The sequence below is a fragment of the Haliotis asinina genome, chromosome 13, assembly GCF_037392515.1.
Source record: "Haliotis asinina isolate JCU_RB_2024 chromosome 13, JCU_Hal_asi_v2, whole genome shotgun sequence".
NCBI lineage: Eukaryota > Metazoa > Mollusca > Gastropoda > Lepetellida > Haliotidae > Haliotis > Haliotis asinina.
Window position 1 is genome coordinate 2,943,241 of NC_090292.1, and position 18,624 is coordinate 2,961,864.

General features: G+C 43.0%; 2 protein-coding genes across 2 annotated transcripts; both read left to right on the forward strand.

Moving 5' to 3' along the window:
• The first annotated feature begins 1,230 nt into the window (after window positions 1-1,230).
• Window positions 1,231-9,462, forward strand: LOC137260065 (tubulin beta chain-like). The gene is made up of 3 exons (XM_067797759.1): window positions 1,231-1,810; window positions 4,983-5,111; window positions 7,433-9,462. Exons 1-3 carry the CDS (start codon window positions 1,418-1,420, stop codon window positions 8,252-8,254), a joined length of 1,344 nt encoding a protein of 447 aa, XP_067653860.1. The 5' UTR covers window positions 1,231-1,417; the 3' UTR covers window positions 8,255-9,462.
• Window positions 9,463-11,983: 2,521 nt separating this feature from the next.
• Window positions 11,984-17,138, forward strand: LOC137259896 (galactoside 2-alpha-L-fucosyltransferase SEC1-like). The gene is made up of 2 exons (XM_067797542.1): window positions 11,984-12,073; window positions 16,080-17,138. Exon 2 carries the CDS (start codon window positions 16,104-16,106, stop codon window positions 17,085-17,087), a length of 984 nt encoding a protein of 327 aa, XP_067653643.1. The 5' UTR covers window positions 11,984-12,073; window positions 16,080-16,103; the 3' UTR covers window positions 17,088-17,138.
• The last annotated feature ends 1,486 nt before the right edge of the window (window positions 17,139-18,624 follow it).

Below are 18,624 nucleotides of genomic sequence, written 5' to 3' on the forward strand. Positions count from 1 at the left end.
TTGGTTATCATAGTGAACATAATTCTGCGCAAGTGAGTTACGATAAGACGTATCATGTAGTTCTTGAACAAGCCAGACCAGTCAGTCCACACAGTCGGCCTTCGATTTCCCATGTGCGTACGATGTGTATAGTCCAATTCGAGTGTCCCCGTCGTGATGTCGCTGGAGCACTGCTACAGTTACTCACTCCAACGTCGTTACTGCACACCGGTTGTTGATCTACAGGGAACGGGTTGCCTCTATATGCCCGGCACAGCACTCGCATAAATTTACTATCACAGTCAGCTTGCAATAAGTCATCTGTTTCCGAGCTATCGTTAAAGGTCCGGAATCCGGATCCGAAGCTGTCTCATAATATGGTCGAAAGTGCTATACGTTATATTACAGTCTGTGATTCCAAGGGAGCTTTGAAAATCTGGGCCCTCGTATTTTTTGACGACGGACGTTAACTAAACTTCGTGTGGTTGAATACCTGTAATTATTACTCGCCCGTTAAAGATACAGCAGTGTAATATTTTCACTTCAATATTAAACTAGTGTAATACCGTTTGACGTATGACGTCAAAATGGTTCAAAGTTGTGACGTCACAATGCTAATGTTGATGTCGGGATTTTACTAGACCTTGCTTGACTTGAAAGCTGAGAGTCCTCACACTGTAGGCAATTTCGTCTCAGTTTCTGTCAATTTATGTTCTCGAGTAATAAACAGAATACTAAACTCGCTTCCGTGAAATACCATTTTCATTAAACTCGTTAAAGATTTAGTATCAAACTCGCTTTCGCTCGTCTGATACCAAATCATTTACTCGTTTAATAAAAACGGTATTACACGGAAGGTCGTTTAGTATCCTCTCTCGCTTTATATGATGATTTAAAGAAGTACCACCCCATGAAAATTGGAGTCAAAAGATGGTTTCTCCTACAATATTAACGTATGATTTCAATATATTCTGCAGCTATCTAAATTACCTGAGGCTGTGTTTCCAAACAAAGAACCTTGAAATCACCTTTTTCCTCTCCCAGCGTGAAAATGTCGCAATTAAAATATTTCTGTCTTAAACCCACATTTAAACGGTAGCATTTACCCACAGACGAATGAAGGTCAAGCAGGCCTTGTCAACACAGCGCCCTGAGGCGAATATTTACACGCCTCTCGGCTCTGAAGACATAAAGTTGAAACAGGGAAGCACGGATTGCATTCACCTGTTTTCCGGGAACAAGTAACTGCTGTTGGCAACTCTCTCTACACTAAGGCAAAAACGTCATCCTTCCGTCGTGGTAATACAAACTTTATCAAGAGCTTTAATAACTTCAGAAACAGTTGTCTTCTGTAGAAAACAATCGTGACTTGTATAGTTCAAAACCTTCGAGCCGAAACCGACATCATCATCGCGATTCAAGGGTTATTTTCACAACCATGAGGGAAATACTCCACATCCAGGCAGGTCAATGCGGAAACCAGATCGGGACCAAATTCTGGGAGGTCATTTCCACGGAACACGGAATTGACTCTTCCGGGTCATACAACGGTGACTCCGACCAGCAGCTGGAACGGATAGAAGTCTACTACAACGAGGGTCAAGGCCGGAAGTACGTCCCGAGATGCATTCTACTCGACCTGGAACCCGGAACGATGGATTCCATCCGATCCGGACCTTTCGGGAACCTTTTCCGACCGGATAACTTTGTCTTCGGTCACAGCGGTGCCGGAAACAACTGGGCGAAAGGGCATTATACGGAAGGAGCCGAACTGGTGGATAGCGTCCTCGATGTTGTCCGGAAAGAGGCGGAAAATTGCGATTGTATCCAGGTAACTGAAATAAGCGTGTTTTCTTTGTAGCAGTGGTTCGATAAAGGAATAATTTAGAATAGAATAGAATAATTTAGAATAGTGTCTTATAAATGATATGATCACAAAGCAGAAATTCGTAAAATCGATGTAAAGAGGTAAACATTGGAAGGCGTCTTAACAAACAACTAAATTCGTAAAGCGATTCTGGCAACGGTTGTATGTTAAAATACTGGAGATGTACGCAGTTACCTACAGGTCTAGCGGGGAAAGAGACGACTAGTGTTGCTGAAGGTCCTGGTTTGATTCTCATGGCAACATGGATATCATGTTTTGCTTTCTCGGGGTTATATTGCTTGAATATAGGTGCTGCGTGAAAACATACGAAGTCACGAACGAACTTACGAAGTATCTTAGTTCTACGGCTACCGTACGTGTAATACATATTGTAAGATCGCTTTAAGGAACTAGTCCTCGGTTAGCGTCAAGTTTGCTTTGTTTTTGTCAAAGAACAGTTTTGGGGCGTGCGTCTTATGGCTGTACCCGACTACCCCAACTCACGTGCGTTCACACTGACACATATAACCTTTGTCCAAGTCTTGCACACGTTTATTCCGTCCTCACCTTGAAGTCTGAGTGAATGAAGCCAAAGAGTAAAACAGATTTGAGCGGATCGTAGCATAAACCCATTAGGTGGTCCTACGCCCTGTTTCAGGAAGCAATCGTATGGCAAAGACTGCTGTAAGTCTGTGTTACAGTCTAGGAGGTGCGGGGGTTGTAGTACTACGACTGTCGTCAGTCTATGTTACAGTCTAGGAGGTGCGGGGGTTGTAGTACTACGACTGTTGTAAGTCTGTGTTACAGTCTAGGAGGTGCGGGGGTTGTAGTACTACGACTGTCGTCAGTCTATGTTACAGTCTAGGAGGTGCGGGGGTTGTAGCACTACGACTGTTGTAAGTCTATGTTACAGTCAAGGGGTGCGACAGTTGTAGCACTACGACTGTCTTAAATCTATGTTTCAGTCTAGGAGGTAGGACAGTTGTAGCGCTACGACTGTCGCAAGTCTATGTTACAGTCTAGGAGGTGCGGGGGTTGTAGCGCTACGACTGTCGTAAGTCTATGTTACAGTCTAGGAGGTGCAGGGGTTGTAGCACTACGACTGTCGTAAGTCTGTGTTACAGTCTAGGATGTGCGGGGGTTGTAGCACTACGACTGTCGTAAGTCTATGTTACAGTCTAGGAGGTGCGGGGGTTGTAGCACTACGACTGTTGTAAGTCTGTGTTACAGTCTAGGATGTGCAGGGGTTGTAGCACTACGACTGTCGTAAGTCTGTGTTACAGTCTAGGAGGTGCGGGGATTGTAGCGCTACGACTGTCGTAAGTCTATGTTACAGTCTAGGAGGTGCGGGGGTTGTAGCACTACGACTGTCGTAAGTCTATGTTACAGTCTAGGAGGTGCGGGGGTTGTAGCACTACGACTGTCGTAAGTCTGTGTTACAGTCTAGGATGTGCGGGGGTTGTAGCACTACGACTGTTGTAAGTCTGTGTTACAGTCTAGGAGGTGCAGGGGTTGTAGCACTACGACTGTCGTAAGTCTATGTTACAGTCTAGGATGTGCGGGGGTTGTAGCACTACGACTGTTGTAAGTCTGTGTTACAGTCTAGGAGGTGCGGGGGTTGTAGCACTACGACTGTTGTAAGTCTGTGTTACAGTCTAGGAGGTGCGGGGGTTGTAGCACTACGACTGTCGTAAGTCTATGTTACAGTCAAGGGGTGCGACAGTTGTAGCACTACGACTGTCTTAAATCTATGTTTCAGTCTAGGAGGTAGGACAGTTGTAGCGCTACGACTGTCGTAAGTCTATGTTACAGTCTAGGAGGTAGGACAGTTGTAGCGCTACGACTGTCGGAAGTCTATGTTACAGTCTAGGAGGTGAGACAGTTGTAGCACTACGACTGTCGTAAGTCTATGTTACAGTCTAGGAGGTGAGACAGTTGTAGCACTACGACTGTCGTAAGTCTATGTTACAGTCTAGGAGGTAGGACAGTTGTAGCGCTACGACTGTCGTAAGTCTATGTTACAGTCTAGGAGGTGGGACAGTTGTAGCGCTACGACTGTCGTAAGTCTATGCTACAGTCTAGGAGGTAGAACAGTTGTAGCACTACGACTATCGTAAGTCTATGTTACAGTCTAGGAGGTAGAACAGTTGTAGCACTACGACTGTCGTAAGTCTATGTTACAGTCTAGGAGGTGAGACAGTTGTAGCGCTACGACTGTCGGAAGTCTATGTTACAGTCTAGGAGGTGAGACAGTTGTAGCGCTACGACTGTTGTAAGTCTATGTTACAGTCTAGGAGGTGAGACAGTTGTAGCGCTACGACTGTTGTAAGTCTATGTTGCAGTCTAGGAGGTGAGACAGTTGTAGCGCTACGACTGTTGTAAGTCTATGCTACAGTCTAGGAGGTGAGACAGTTGTAGCGCTACGACTGTCGTAAGTCTATGCCACAGTCTAGGAGGTGAGACAGTTGTAGCGCTACGACTGTTGTAAGTCTATGTTACAGTCTAGGAGGTGAGACAGTTGTAGCGCTACGACTGTCGTAAGTCTATGTTACAGTCTAGGAGGTGAGACAGTTGTAGCGCTACGACTGTCGTAAGTCTATGCTACAGTCTAGGAGGTGAGACAGTTGTAGCGCTACGACTGTCGTAAGTCTATGCTACAGTCTAGGAGGTGAGACAGTTGTAGCGCTACGACTGTCGTAAGTCTATGCTACAGTCTAGGAGGTGAGACAGTTGTAGCGCTACGACTGTTGTAAGTCTATGTTACAGGCTAGGAGGTGAGACAGTTGTAGCACTACGACTGTTGTAAGTCTGTGCATCAGTCTAAGAAGTGCGACAATTGTAGCACAACCACTGTTGTAAGTCTATGTTACAGTCAAGGGTTGCGACAATTGTAGCACAACCACTGTTGTAAGTCTATCTTACGGACTAGGAAGTGTAGAAGGTGCGTAGCGCTACAACAGTTTTGTGAAACGGGGGCATGGGCCGTTTGCCTTTCAAACAACCTGGGCGCAAAGGCGATCATAACTTCGATATTTTATCACAGGGTTACGATGGTAGTTGCGCTAAGATCGTTTTGTGGAACTGCCGTGTGCTATTTTACGCCACTTTTTACGTAACAGTCTAGGTGTTGTTTCAGGGGTTCCAGTTGTCACACTCCCTGGGAGGGGGGACCGGCTCCGGCTTGGGGACGCTCATCTGCAGCAAGATCCGGGAGGAGTACCCAGACAGGATCATGAACACCTTCTCGGTCGTGCCCTCCCCAAAGGTAAGTCAGACATAGATGGACCGTGAGGTGACGATTAATTCACCAGCGTCACGTGATTACCACAAACATCGATTGATATTGATTAATAGGGTGTCGGATACGATTATTTGCCCAGTACCGGTACCAACCGGTAACCACTTGTTACCGTGGCATCACTTGCTGGCTGTGTTTGTATCCAACGCATGTCGACAAAAGTTAAAGGTATCGTGGCGTGAAACTTCCAGTAATCCCCGACACTTAGACCCCTATTCACGGTCACATGTATGCGCATTTAGTATTGTTCTGAGTTCCATCTCCGAGTATCTCTGACCCGCTCCAACATCGAAAATAATCCATCTTCTTTGATAAAATTTTGCAATTCAGCAATAACTAGTTAAAAAACGACAATGCGACAATGCGACAACGCGACATTGTTTGTGAAATTTCAACTCTGCAGAAGACAATTTCCCCTCCTAAAGTAACAGATCACCTTGTGCCGCCATTGATTTCAGAGGTTGTCAGAGGTGGGAATTAACAGAATAAAGTGAAAAGTATTTGCCTTGTTGCCAAAACACGTTTATCTGGCTAAATACGACACCGACATTAAGAATATGACATCATTCTGTCGCATATTCCATCGCAATATTTTACATCTTTCACCATATTGACCATATTCACCATATATAGTTCGCATGATCATTGTTAACCGCCGAATGCCAGAAATTGCCACGTTGTCGCACTTTGGTTAATTTTGACACTTGATTTCGTAGTATACTGTATCTGGGTGGGGTGCACGTGTCAGATTGGGGTGTGGTGTCCTGGCAGTGGGTGAGTTTAGTTTTACGCCGTCTCCAGCAATATACAAGCAATATCATGGCGGGGGACTCTACAAATGCACTCCACACCTTGTACTCATGTACAAGAGAGCAAATGCACAAATGCGCACGTACACACGCGCGCGCACACACAGGCGGGCAAGCACGCCACTACGTGTGTGACACAACGGTAATCACGACATCGAGCCTCACTTCACCTCAGATACGGTAAACACCCAAGCGTTGACCTTTGTGTTGGTTGTACCGAGTTTAGTGTCCACGATCCTACCACCGCTTGGCAGTCAACCCGCAAACCTCCAGATTAGCACAGTTCCAGCGGGGACCGTCTCAAAATCCATAATGACACTCTAACTATGGAGCATGGTGATAGATATTGTCAAGCCTACAACCTCAACTACAATATGAATGCCCAAGATGTTTAAATACAAGGTTCTTAGATTCCCAAACTATACAACTTGTTTCCCAGTGATGAGTAATGAACGCACAGGTTGTTGTCTGATGTCACGCATAAGAGACATTACGGTTCGGAGGGTTAGTGAGTATGATTTTACGCCGCTTTCGGCAATACTCCAACAATACGACGGTAGTGAAAACCAGACACGGGGTCCATACAGTGTTACCACGTTGGCAATCGAACCAGTATCTTCTGTTTGACCAGTGAACTCTAACCACTGTGCCACCCCACTGCTACATGCTGTTTGTGAATAGATGCTGATGTAGGCGTTAAACAGTCATGCTGAAAATCTGGGTTCGATTCCCACTATGGCTATAATGTGTGAAGCTCATCTCTAGTATCCCTCGCCGTGATACTGCTGGAAAAAAGCGGCGTAAACCGGAGCAGCGTTAAACCATACTCACTCACTCACCCACTCACCCACTCACCCACTCACTCACTCACTACGTTACGTCTGTTGCTCGTACTGTCACGTAAATACATTTGACAGGGAACAACAGGAAGACTCAGTTTTAGTGGTGTCAGCCACGCGAGTCGGGCCATGAGATGAACTCACTCATCTTTTTTTTTTTTTACTGTTGCTGTAATACTGATTACCTATTGTCAGTGACACACATGTTCACCAGCCATTTCACCAATCACTGTCACAGGGAAGGGAGTGAGTTTGATATTTCGCCGCTTTTAGAAATATTACGGCAGCGTAAAACCAGAAATTCATTTCGCATATTTTACCCATGTGGGGAACCGGACCCTGTTCTTCGGCGCGGGGCAAGCTGGAACAGTATGGAAGGATAACAAAATATATTGATGAACAACATTTTACTATATTAAAAACTGGTGTAAGTTCCAACACCGATATCACGCAAGTGTTGAGCGGAGTATTGGTTGAGGTGCATGTATACATAATATATATAATTATGTGTGTGGACAAGTGTTAATGAGTACAATAGGAAGGTCCTCTGTAGTAAGTGGAAGCCAGTTAATGTCATAATGATACCATTTACAGGAATACCAAAACACCACGTGTTGCAGGTGTTGTCAATGTGTTGCAGGTGTCCGACACGGTCGTCGAGCCATACAACTCCACCCTCTCTGTCCACCAACTGGTCGAGAACACAGACGAGACCTACTGCATCGACAACGAGGCTCTCTACGACATCTGTTTCAACACGTTAAAGCTGACCACGCCCACTTACGGTGACCTCAACCACCTGGTATCCGTCACCATGTCTGGAGTGACCACTTGTCTCCGATTCCCCGGTCAGTTGAACGCCGATCTGAGGAAGCTGGCGGTCAACATGGTGCCCTTCCCTCGCCTGCACTTTTTCATGCCAGGGTTCGCCCCCCTTACCTCCAGGCACAGCCAATCATATCGCGCTTTGACCGTACCGGAACTGACGACACAGATGTTTGACGCTAAGAACATGATGGCTGCTTGTGATCCCCGCCATGGCCGTTACCTCACGGTCGCCACCATCTTCCGGGGCCGCATGTCCATGAAGGAGGTCGATGAACAGATGCTCAACGTCCAGAACAAGAACAGCAGCTACTTCGTTGAATGGATCCCCAACAACGTCAAGACCGCCGTCTGTGACATCCCACCACGTGGTCTGAAGATGTCATCAACCTTCATCGGCAACAGCACGGCCATCCAGGAGCTGTTCAAGCGCATCTCCGAGCAGTTCACGGCCATGTTCCGCCGCAAGGCTTTCCTCCATTGGTACACTGGCGAGGGCATGGACGAGATGGAGTTCACGGAGGCCGAGTCCAACATGAACGACCTGGTGTCAGAATACCAGCAGTACCAGGATGCCGAGGTTGATGAGGAGGACGAGTTTGAAGACGAGAGGGGGGACGCTGACGAGGCAGAGTAGTTGGGGATGTAGAGAAACATATATACCTACCAACTCTGACGCCTTTGGCTTGAGACACATGCTTATTACTCATGTCACGCGACGAAACTGACAAATCTTGACGCTTCTATAGCAAGCACAATTTGACCACTTTCAAAGACACGTCATTTTCAGAGCAAGTTGAATCTGTAATCATACGTTGGCTTTGCCCCACCCTGAACCTCTCGAAGAGATTCAAACATGCACCTGGGGTAGATCTTAGATAAAGGATAGTGGAATTATATGGAGTTACTAGTGGAGTGGGTGACGGGATTATTTCTGGAGTTACTAGTGGAGTGGGTGACGGGATTATTTCTAGGAAAGGGTAGTGGAGGAATAGTGAATAGCTGAAAATCGGACATGATGGGGTCTGTGTATGGACCCAGACAGGGATCAGGGAGTCAGAGAACTGGCTGTATGGTGGGTGTAGTGCAGGTGTTAGTATAAAGGATGTCAATAACATTTTCAGTGATATAAACATTTATCTATTTAAGTCACGTAAGGCTTTTATTTCTCTTCACACTTACGGCATACCGGAGATTGATTCGGTTATTCTTTGTTCATTATTATTATTAATATTAAACGTTGATCCTATTTCTGTTTGATGTAAGATAAAGATGTTTCTGTTACCGTTCAGTTAAACGTTGAAGCGTCGGGGAAACTGAAAATGTAAACAGAAGCGACAAAATCCTTTCCAGACCCACGAGAAATGCCTCCTAACAGCAAGGTCGAGCGTAACCTATTTGCTGTATTTTCCTTTCGGTTCGAACTGGTAGAATCCTTTAACAGCAAAATGTAAAAAAAACCATGTTCCTTCATTATCAAAATGTAGTAATCACGATGTACAAAACAACATAGATGTATGTGCTATGTTTGAACTTCATATTGGTGCTACTGAAATTGCGAAACATGCCTTATTATATATAATCGTTTGCTGCAATGTCGTGAAGTATGTGTGCCTTAGCTTATCACCTGTAAGTTTCCGTCTCGAATGTCGCAAGTTGACGACTCGCCGCGATGACAGGGACCTGGAAACCATTGCAAGTTAAGAAGTGTACAACGTGTTTATTGTGAGGAATATATATCAATATATAATTAACAGCGGCAACATGTGAAATTTACCAGAAAAGCATTATGTAAATTGTTATTCTTGTATAGTTGGCAAAGGAAATGAAGTATACTTCATGTTAGGCTTTGTTAGTTTGTTGCTGGGATTCACGGAAGTGCGCCGTGATTAACTGTCCTCATCGGGTGATGAACGTCAACAACTATCCATGCGATCCTTACATTGATAGTTACATGAATTATGATTTTTAAAAAAATGTCATTCAAACACCACACGTGATTATTTAAATTGTACAGTATTGAGACAGAGAGCTTTTGTGACGTCATCCGTCTTGCGCCCATCACTGTTCATTGTATATTCATGCAGGCGATACTAGGAATATTTAAGGACTGAAGTTATGTCTGTTGATTTTCATCAGATGATGAAGAGAGTTCCTACCGTAAGAAAAATTCCATAATGCACGAAACATTGACAGTTGTGTAACTCTCAGCCTCCATGTTGACATTCAACAGGATGTGAACATCTGCAGTTTTCATCTAGGCGAGGTTACCCGCTACTGTCAATATTTTTCGTTATTTGTGCCTTTTATGTAGAACTGAGACATTAAAATATAAATGCTCACATTTATTATGCATTTGTGGTGCAGTACATAAACGGTATCTGTTGCTGGGGACAATGGTTTCCTAGAGTGCTTTCAGCACCCATCACCACAAGACGGGCTGAGTGAGTTTAGTTTTACTCCGCACCCAACAATACTCCAGCTGTATGGCTTCGGTCTGTAAATAATCGAGTCAGGACCAGATAATCCTGTCCATTACAGCATGAACATCGACCTACGCAAATTGGATACGATGACATGTGTCAACCAAATCAGCGAATCTGGTCGACAATCGTGGGTTGCTGAAGATATAGTTCCAACCCGGATCTTCACAAGAAGGACCCTTGGGTGCCATGGGAACCATCATATACAGAGTTACATGAAGATGGGTGATTTAGTATGCTTTTACGCCGTTTAGCAACATTGCAGCAATTGTACGGCGCAGGACACCAGAAACATATGGCTACAAACGTAGGGAATCGAACCCGGGTGTTCGGCCGAACGAGCGAACGCTGTTTTTCACAAGGCTTATAGCATTGTTGAGGTAATTTGGCCAAAATGCATGGTGGATACAACATCACGCTTGGCGAAGGCTGGTCATGAGACGCCTATTCCATATTTCACATTCCACTGCGGCAAATTCATCACTGAATTCCCCATACAGATTAGAATAAAATACCAATAAATGTTCTTGTCACCGATACCAAGTGTTCAGACGAAATCAAACGAAACGTATTGGGTGTTGAAACGAGCGGTGTTTGTGAGACTGCGTTCGCTTGAAATGTAAATAGAGACAAATTCTGAACATTTTCGCAATTTATCAGTGATCCATTCGTCGATTAATAATAATTGGTTGCATGCATAGGCTCAGGCTTTTTAGAATATGAATGGAAAGAGTAAGAAATGGGAAATGACAAATAGATACAATACATACAGATTTGATAAATTCGTACGAAACTGTTAAACCTTTCATGCGGCGTGACACCATGACTGGGCCAGTGTATCAAGCAGAACGACAACGGTAGTTATCGGCATTTCTGTCGGACTCCCTTTCATAATTAAAATATAAAAAAATAATTTGAAAAATCAAATCAAATGACAATTCTCACATCGTCAGAATCCTTATGTTTACATACATCACATATTGGTGTAAAAATAAGGGAAGGTCCCAAACAAAGTCTTGTGTACCGACGTCTTTTGTACCTGTTTAAGGACCGCACAGACGTCAGTGACCCCGAATTTTGTAAGAAATCGGTCATCGGTAGTGATGTCACACGTTGTAGATGTTTGGCAATGTCTTTGAGGAAAAGAAGACTAAGTAGAATCACCTTATGCTGTCTACCTGATGTGTCGACAGGCCTTTCCACAACCAAGTGGGGTTATCACGATCCCTTGCCTAGCTTTATCTGAATACCTCTCCCTCCCCCTTCACGCACACACCTCGACCCCCTCGAAAAAAAGATTCTCCCTCCCAAGAAACACCCACCTCCATGCCCACATGCACACCCCAAATGAAGAAACAAAGAAACACACACGCGCGCAAAAAAAAATAAATAAAAATCATCATCGTCAACAACAGCAACAAGAATGTAGCAACATTGAGCAATAACAAAACAATAAAAGTAAACAAGTAAAGAACAAAAAAAAATACAATCAAAAGAGAAGCAAAAAAGAAAAAAGAGGTGTGATTCAGTGTGTAATCTTTAAACTAGCCTAGGCATTTTTTAAACACAGCCTTTGTAATCTTCCACACCGATAGGGCCAGCAGAATGACTGTAGATATGAAGGAATCGAATAATCCTTAACAAACGTACATAAACCTCAAACCGCCACTTGCGCCAGGTTATCCGACACGATAGTCTGTCATGGGACTATACTGCTTGGGAGATTCCATGTCACCTTTCGGAAGGGAACGTTGAAATGAAAATATTATAGCTCACATATTCTTTCTAGCGGCACTCTCGTTTGTAAGCTAAGTGTGATTACCTCCCTTACCTGGGTACGTTTGACTTGCTGGACATAACACTCGGGAAGCTAGGATGAGGCAAGTAACGTTAATGTGTGTTGTCAGGTCCTGCTTACCTGTGTGAATGCAGGCCATGTATGGACGCCCTGCTCTACTATAGAAATCATGCAGGTAAATCAGTAGTCAGATATCAATTGATAGCAAAACTGACCGAATGTCCACAGTGAAAGTGTTAATTTCTGGTGTGACGAACAAGTGTTTATATTGGGACGCGTCACGCGCCCTTTACGAAGTTGAAATGTAGCGATTTTTCTAAATATGTGATATTATTATAAGAAAAATGGCATTATCTCATGTGAACCTTAAGAAAGAATAATCTTTCCAAATAAACATGTTTTTGTGGATTTTTATTGTCCATAGTTGTCATGAAAATTTCTACAAAAATAGCAAAAAATCAAACGAAACAGAAAAATGACAAACGTACGTAAAATACTCTCATTTGATGGTCAGAATTAAATCTTTAAATCACAAATGTGTCCTTAGTTTTGCTGATTAGTAGGGGGTGGGGGGGGGGGGGGGGAATTAAGGTCAGTGGTATTCATAGTGGCTATAAATAGCAATTGAGAATAAGTAGGTGGAAATGGATGAATTGTTCAGGAACACAGTGTGTCAACTACTAATTTAAAGGGGAAGTGTTAAGGACACTTCGTGGATGATATGTTTTTATGATATGTTTTTATGGAATACTGTAGTTGTATGTGGAATGAGTTAAAGAACACGTTTCTTATCTTGTGTAATATGTTGCAGTCATCAGTGGCTATTTTTATGATACTGTTTATCTGTTTAGTCAACCCCAACTTGATGATATATCTTTGATTTAGGGAATGTGTAATAATTTTGATGATAACTTAATCAGTGAAAATTATGCAATACTGTGGGATATATAGTCATCACCTTGTCTGTTAGTCCTGTTTGTTCGTCAGTAATCATTTCGTTTCTGGAGCAGAATGTGAAAGCCATTCATTGTATATTTTTTAAGCTTACATATGCACCAGCAGTTTATTGAAATCATGCCATAATTCTTTAAAAAATATTTCTATGGCTAGACTTAGAATTGTTTAAAGGTTATGGTTTGTTTTGGAGCAGCAGAAAGAGTTTTAGTTAGGATTTATGTGGAACTTGGAGGATAGTCTGATGATTCTTGTTGTCAAATTGATAAAATAACAAATCTTTAAACAAATATCAAATATTTGTTGACAAGTTTACCATAAACCCATGAGAAATTAAATGATATGGTTGAAATGCTAAGACAGACAGACCATGGACTCGTGACGAGCAAAAACTTATTTTTTATATATTTTTGCATTGGGATTTTCCCAATCTGTTTCATTCGCAAATCGTCTCATTTTTCTAGACTTAAAGTCCCGTTCTTATTATTGAAAAAGTGACAAAATTCACACATATTTGCGTTAGCAAGTAGTTTTAGGTTTCAGTGGGAGGTAACTCAGTCATGAAATTGATGAAAATGCAGACCACAAGTCAAAGTCACCCATTTTAAATTTCTTTTACAAATGCCTTTGTCACATAAGACAGGTTTCATTCGTGTAATGACTTATTGTTACCAACAAATCATTTTTTAAAACATATATTTCAAAATAACAAAATCATTCAACCAAGTCTAGCTCTAAACATAGTTGTTACACCTCTTCCATTTATTACAGTCTGTAGTGCACTCACTACTTCCCATCTTGGAAGAAGGGATTTGTTTCAAATCAATGTAAGCTGCATCCTCGATATCTCCAGGGTATAAGTTCTGATAAGTCTTCACTATACCCTGGACGCATCTACGGCTCTGCCCGATAAATTTATTACCTCCCTTGACTGTCTTTTGATCCAGTCAGGTGTCTACGCTGGGAAGTTGAGTGAACCAATCACAACTCACTTTCGTTTTTTGAATTATCTAACCAATTATACTTGGCAACAGAAACCATGCAGAGGTTCTCTGGAAGAGTTAGAAGGCGTTCTTGCATATGATGTTTTAAAGTTTCGGACCTGTCAATTTGTTTGTATGATTTCCCTAAAATCGGGGACGCACTGCGAGCAAACCTTTGCAGTTGCGACCGCTACCTTTGTTGACACTGGCAAGCTCAGTTATAACGGCGGCCTAGCTGACTGGCTACTGTGAGAAGGCGGAGCCAGCAAAGGGATGTAATAAATTTATCGGGCACAACCGTAGATGCGTCCAGGGTATAGTGGAGACTTATCGGAACGTATACCCTGGAGATATCGAGGATGTGTAAGCTGAGGATATCCTCATGGTCAGGATGAGTTATCTGCCCTTACCTTGGGCATGTGCTATAAAATGTTGAAATGTGTTCCATAGCAATAACCCTAACCTAACCCTAGCCATCCAGAGACCCGTAAAGTGGAATCTGCCAGATTATATATATACGACTTATCAGAATGCCTTTGCATAGGCAGTCATCATTTGCTTTCAGATGTATGAGATGAAGAATTATGAATTTAGGACAATAGGTTCTGGAAGGGGAGTTGGGGCTCGATTCCAGGAGTTGTTTGGCTAGCGTGTGGGATGTGTCTGCCCTGCCCATCTCGCCCCTTTTGAAGAGACCTGTCAAATAATGTCAACATACCATGTGTGTTTAGTTCACGCTGGGTTGGTTGAATAAGTGGATCTAGGCGGGGACACAGGCAAACAGTAGTGCAGATGTGGTTGTGCAGGGTAGAGAAAATGACCAATCATTCACATATGTCAAAATTCTTCATGTCAAAATAAAACATCGACACGATCAAAGGTACACTCCCATTTCCTCACTAGGTTGTGCTCTCCGTTTTCCAACCCCATATTTAATAAATACTCACGTGCAATATGTTTTACTCAACATTTTAAGCGCCACTTATGGTACATCAGACCGTTCTTCACCTCTATTACCCCTGCCAGCTTCCGGTTAAAAGCAGTGAAGGAACAAGTTATTATTCCGTATGGAATACATAAAGAGTTACCTCCCATGCTTCATACGCCCACTACGCCCCTGTTTATTGTAGAATAAATGTTACAAAAGATCTAACAATAACGCTGACACTTAAGACAAATACAATCCAACAGAATCATGATACAATTAGGCAATATGGTATATCATTATAATTTCTGCTTATTCTTGTTCCTTCACTCCGTTGAGCCGTAATTATTAAATATGGCGTTGGAAATTTGAGAGCACAACCTAGTGAGGAAACTGGTGTGTACCTTTGATGGTGGCGATATTCTATTTTGACATGAAAAATATTTTTTGAACCAAAGCGAGGGAAGTGCGTTACCAACCCTTGCTCGCTTCGCTCACATATATGAATACTGGTCATATTCTCTACGCTGCGCAACTCCACTTGCGCTACAGTTTGCCTGTGGTTGTGGACACCCCCTCCAAAGATTTATGTACAAAGTGGTTCCCCTGCATGCCATGGTCACAATCAGTTACCCACCATTAAGCATAAATTTAAATATAATAGAAAACAAAACTATTGACCCTCATACTTCCCTAGAAGACGAAATGGATGACAACCCTTAAATTCCCCCCTCCCTAGTCCGGTAATCCAGGAACTAAGATCGGTCCCTTATGGGGAAATGGGGGGTCGGGTGGAAGGTGGTGATGTTGCACACACTCCTGAATCTGCCTCGAGTGATGTTTATCTCTCAAAAGCATCAGGTTCATCAGTGTGTGTGTTTAGCTTGACATTGTGTATGTATATATACTCTCAATATATGCTATGAGGCGACAATGTTTGTCATAAGAGGCGACTAATGGGATCGGGTGGTCAGGCTCACTGACTTAGCGGACGCATGTTATTGGTTCCAAGTTACACAGATCGATGCTCATGTTGTTGATCACTGGATTGCCTGGTCCACACACGATTTTTTAAAGACCGCCGCCATATAGCTGGAATATTGCTGAATGCAACGTAAAACTGAACTCACTCACTTACTCAATATATGTTATGTGCTTTGTATTGGCTTTTTGATTGCAAGACAAATTTCCATTACAGGACAATAAAGTTATCTTATGTAAGTACAGCACTGTTTCATACTGATTTACCTGAAGCACTTCACAATTCATGTTAAGACCAACACAACCTTTCTAATTCCTTGTTTCCATGTTATTTGCAGGAATGACTGAGGGATCGCCTGATCATGAACAGAAAGATCAGACGACATCTTTCACGGATACCGTTAGTACTGCTGGTTTTATTTCTGTGCCTTTCGACTCTCACATGCTTTTTGGGGATAGACGAACTAGTGTCTTTCTATAAGAACATATTTGATGAAGACTACAGAGCCTGTACTGATCACATCGCATCTCACCAGCACAGTGAACCCTCAAAACTCTTCGTCACACTGTCATATCATGGTCGCCTTGGTAACTGGATGTATGCTTATGCGTCTTTGCTTGGCATTGCAGCAAAAAATAAGAGAGAACCATACCTGTACTATTTACATCCCCTTACAAGTTGCTTCGACTTGCGGAGAACCCGAACGGACCATGCACTGTGTGTCCGGCCTGTAACGGACCCAATGCCCTGTACATACGACAAGAAATTTGAGACGCTGCCAATAATGAACATCACGATAGATGGGTATATTCAATCGTGGAAATATTTTGCTGGTCTTGAATCAACGATACGAAAAGAGTTTGTATTCAAGGAGCATGTACGTAACGAGGCTGCGAGGATGTTCACGTCGTATTTCAAAGGTGTGAGTGAGTTGACCGTATGTGTTCACGTCCGACGTACTGACATGCTTATTCCAGGGGCAATGAAGCTTGGATTCAAGGGGGCACCAAAGTCATATATTGTGAATGCCATGAAATACATGAGAAGAAAACTTGGTGCTGTTAGATTTATGTTCGTATCAGATGACACACAGTGGTGTAGGGCCAACTTTGAATCTCTTGATGTTGTGATCTCCGACTCGGCTTCCATGAGCGTTCACATGGCAATGTTAACGATGTGCAATCATAGTATTATCACCACAGGTACGTTTGGCTGGTGGGGGGCTTGGCTGGCTGGGGGGATGGTGGTGTACTACAAGGACTTTCCTATCCCAGGAACTATTATAGACCGTCAGTTCACCGCAGAAGATTTCTACCCCCCAGGTTGGGTGGGGCTGAGTGGATGAATGGGGCTGAGTGGATGAATGGGGCTACATTGAGGATGCATCAGTTACAACAGGTCACATGTTCTATGGTGAGTTTATCATAGGATGTGTTGACTATGCCTTGAATGTGTGGTGTTATATTCAGGTATTCAGGGTGGGCTGTTGAGAGTGTAGGATGAAGGAAATACATTCAGGGTGGGTTGTTGAGAGAGGGGTGCCAAATGGGGAATGCATTCAGGGTGGGTTGTTGAGAGTGGGGTGCCCAGTGGGAAACGCATTCAGGGTGGGTTGTTGAGAGAGGGGTGACAAATGGGGAACACATTCAGGGTGGGTTGTTGAGAGAGGGGTTCCCAATGGGAAACACATTCAAGGTGGGTTGTTGAGAGAGGGGTTCCCAATGGGAAACACATTCAGGGTGGTTTATTGTTACTTTAAGAAAGTAACTTGTTCTGACTAATTTTCCACTTGCCATGATTTTTATGACATAATCATCATTATGTAAGAATGAAAGAATATGTCAATATGGTATTTGATGTTGATGTTTAGTGGACTGTTTCTAGAGAAGTGATAGATATCTATGAAGGATAACTCTACTTTATTATCATTGTGAAATTTGATAGCCACATCTTGAGCAGATATGAAATGAAATCCAAGCTATGTGCTGTGTGAAACTGTAACGAGAAATTATCTACAAGCCCACTGACAAGTGTGATACTTTTTTGATAGCCCCAAATGAAAACTCACTTGTCGCAGGCGTTGGGGGATGAGATTTTTGAACCCCTGTGAAAGAGGGGTGCCCAATGGTGAACACATTCAGGGTGGGTTGAGAGAGGAAGGGTGGAAGGCAGGCATTCAGGGTGGGTTGTTGTGAGAGGGATGCGAGGTGGGCATTCAGGGTGTGTTGTGTGGAATTGTCTTTGAGAAAGGCTAAAATATCTACCATCGCTTACCATACTGTAGACATCAGCTATCAATCTATAGATAGAGAACATATAAACATAAATCTGAAGTGTGCTTCTCACTATATATTTGGTCATTGCTTGTTTTCCCAGAATAACCGCCTTTGATGTTTTTGTTTTGTAAGTAAGACCTCTTCCTAGATTCTTATCCCCCTGGCATGTAATACGGGGGGATAAAGTCAACGCCTCATCGCAATCATTTTGTTTCCAGTGCATAACTCAAAAAAACGTTCAATATTTTTAGGCCAAACTTGATAGATATAATAATCTGAACCTATGGTTGTGCCTTTTGCTATTTACAGATTTTTGGCATTTTTATTTTTTTTTGTTTTTCCATGGAACATTTTGTAGTTATTCTAATGGTGGGGTGGGCTTTGTTCAATATTTTTCTGCAAAACTTGGTAGATATATCAGTCAGAACCTGAAGTGGTGCCTATTGCTATTTACAGGTTTTTGTCATTTTTCTTGGGTTCCATGGAAACGTTTTGGACTTAGTCTCAAAATGAAGGGATCGGCTTCATTTCTGGAGCAGAACTCAAGGACTTCTTGATATCTGTCAGTAAAACTTGGTAGATATGCGTGGCAGACCCCAAAATGGT

Bases quoted from the DNA above. Each gene is read 5' to 3' on its own strand.
- LOC137260065 (XM_067797759.1), top strand. From the start codon at position 1,418: ATGAGGGAAATACTCCACATCCAGGCAGGTCAATGCGGAAACCAGATC. The intron at 1,811-4,982 runs GTAACTGAAATA...GTGTTGTTTCAG, and splicing joins AAAATTGCGATTGTATCCAG to GGGTTCCAGTTGTCACACTC. The intron at 5,112-7,432 runs GTAAGTCAGACA...AATGTGTTGCAG, and splicing joins CGGTCGTGCCCTCCCCAAAG to GTGTCCGACACGGTCGTCGA.
- LOC137259896 (XM_067797542.1), top strand. From the start codon at position 16,104: ATGAACAGAAAGATCAGACGACATCTTTCACGGATACCGTTAGTACTG.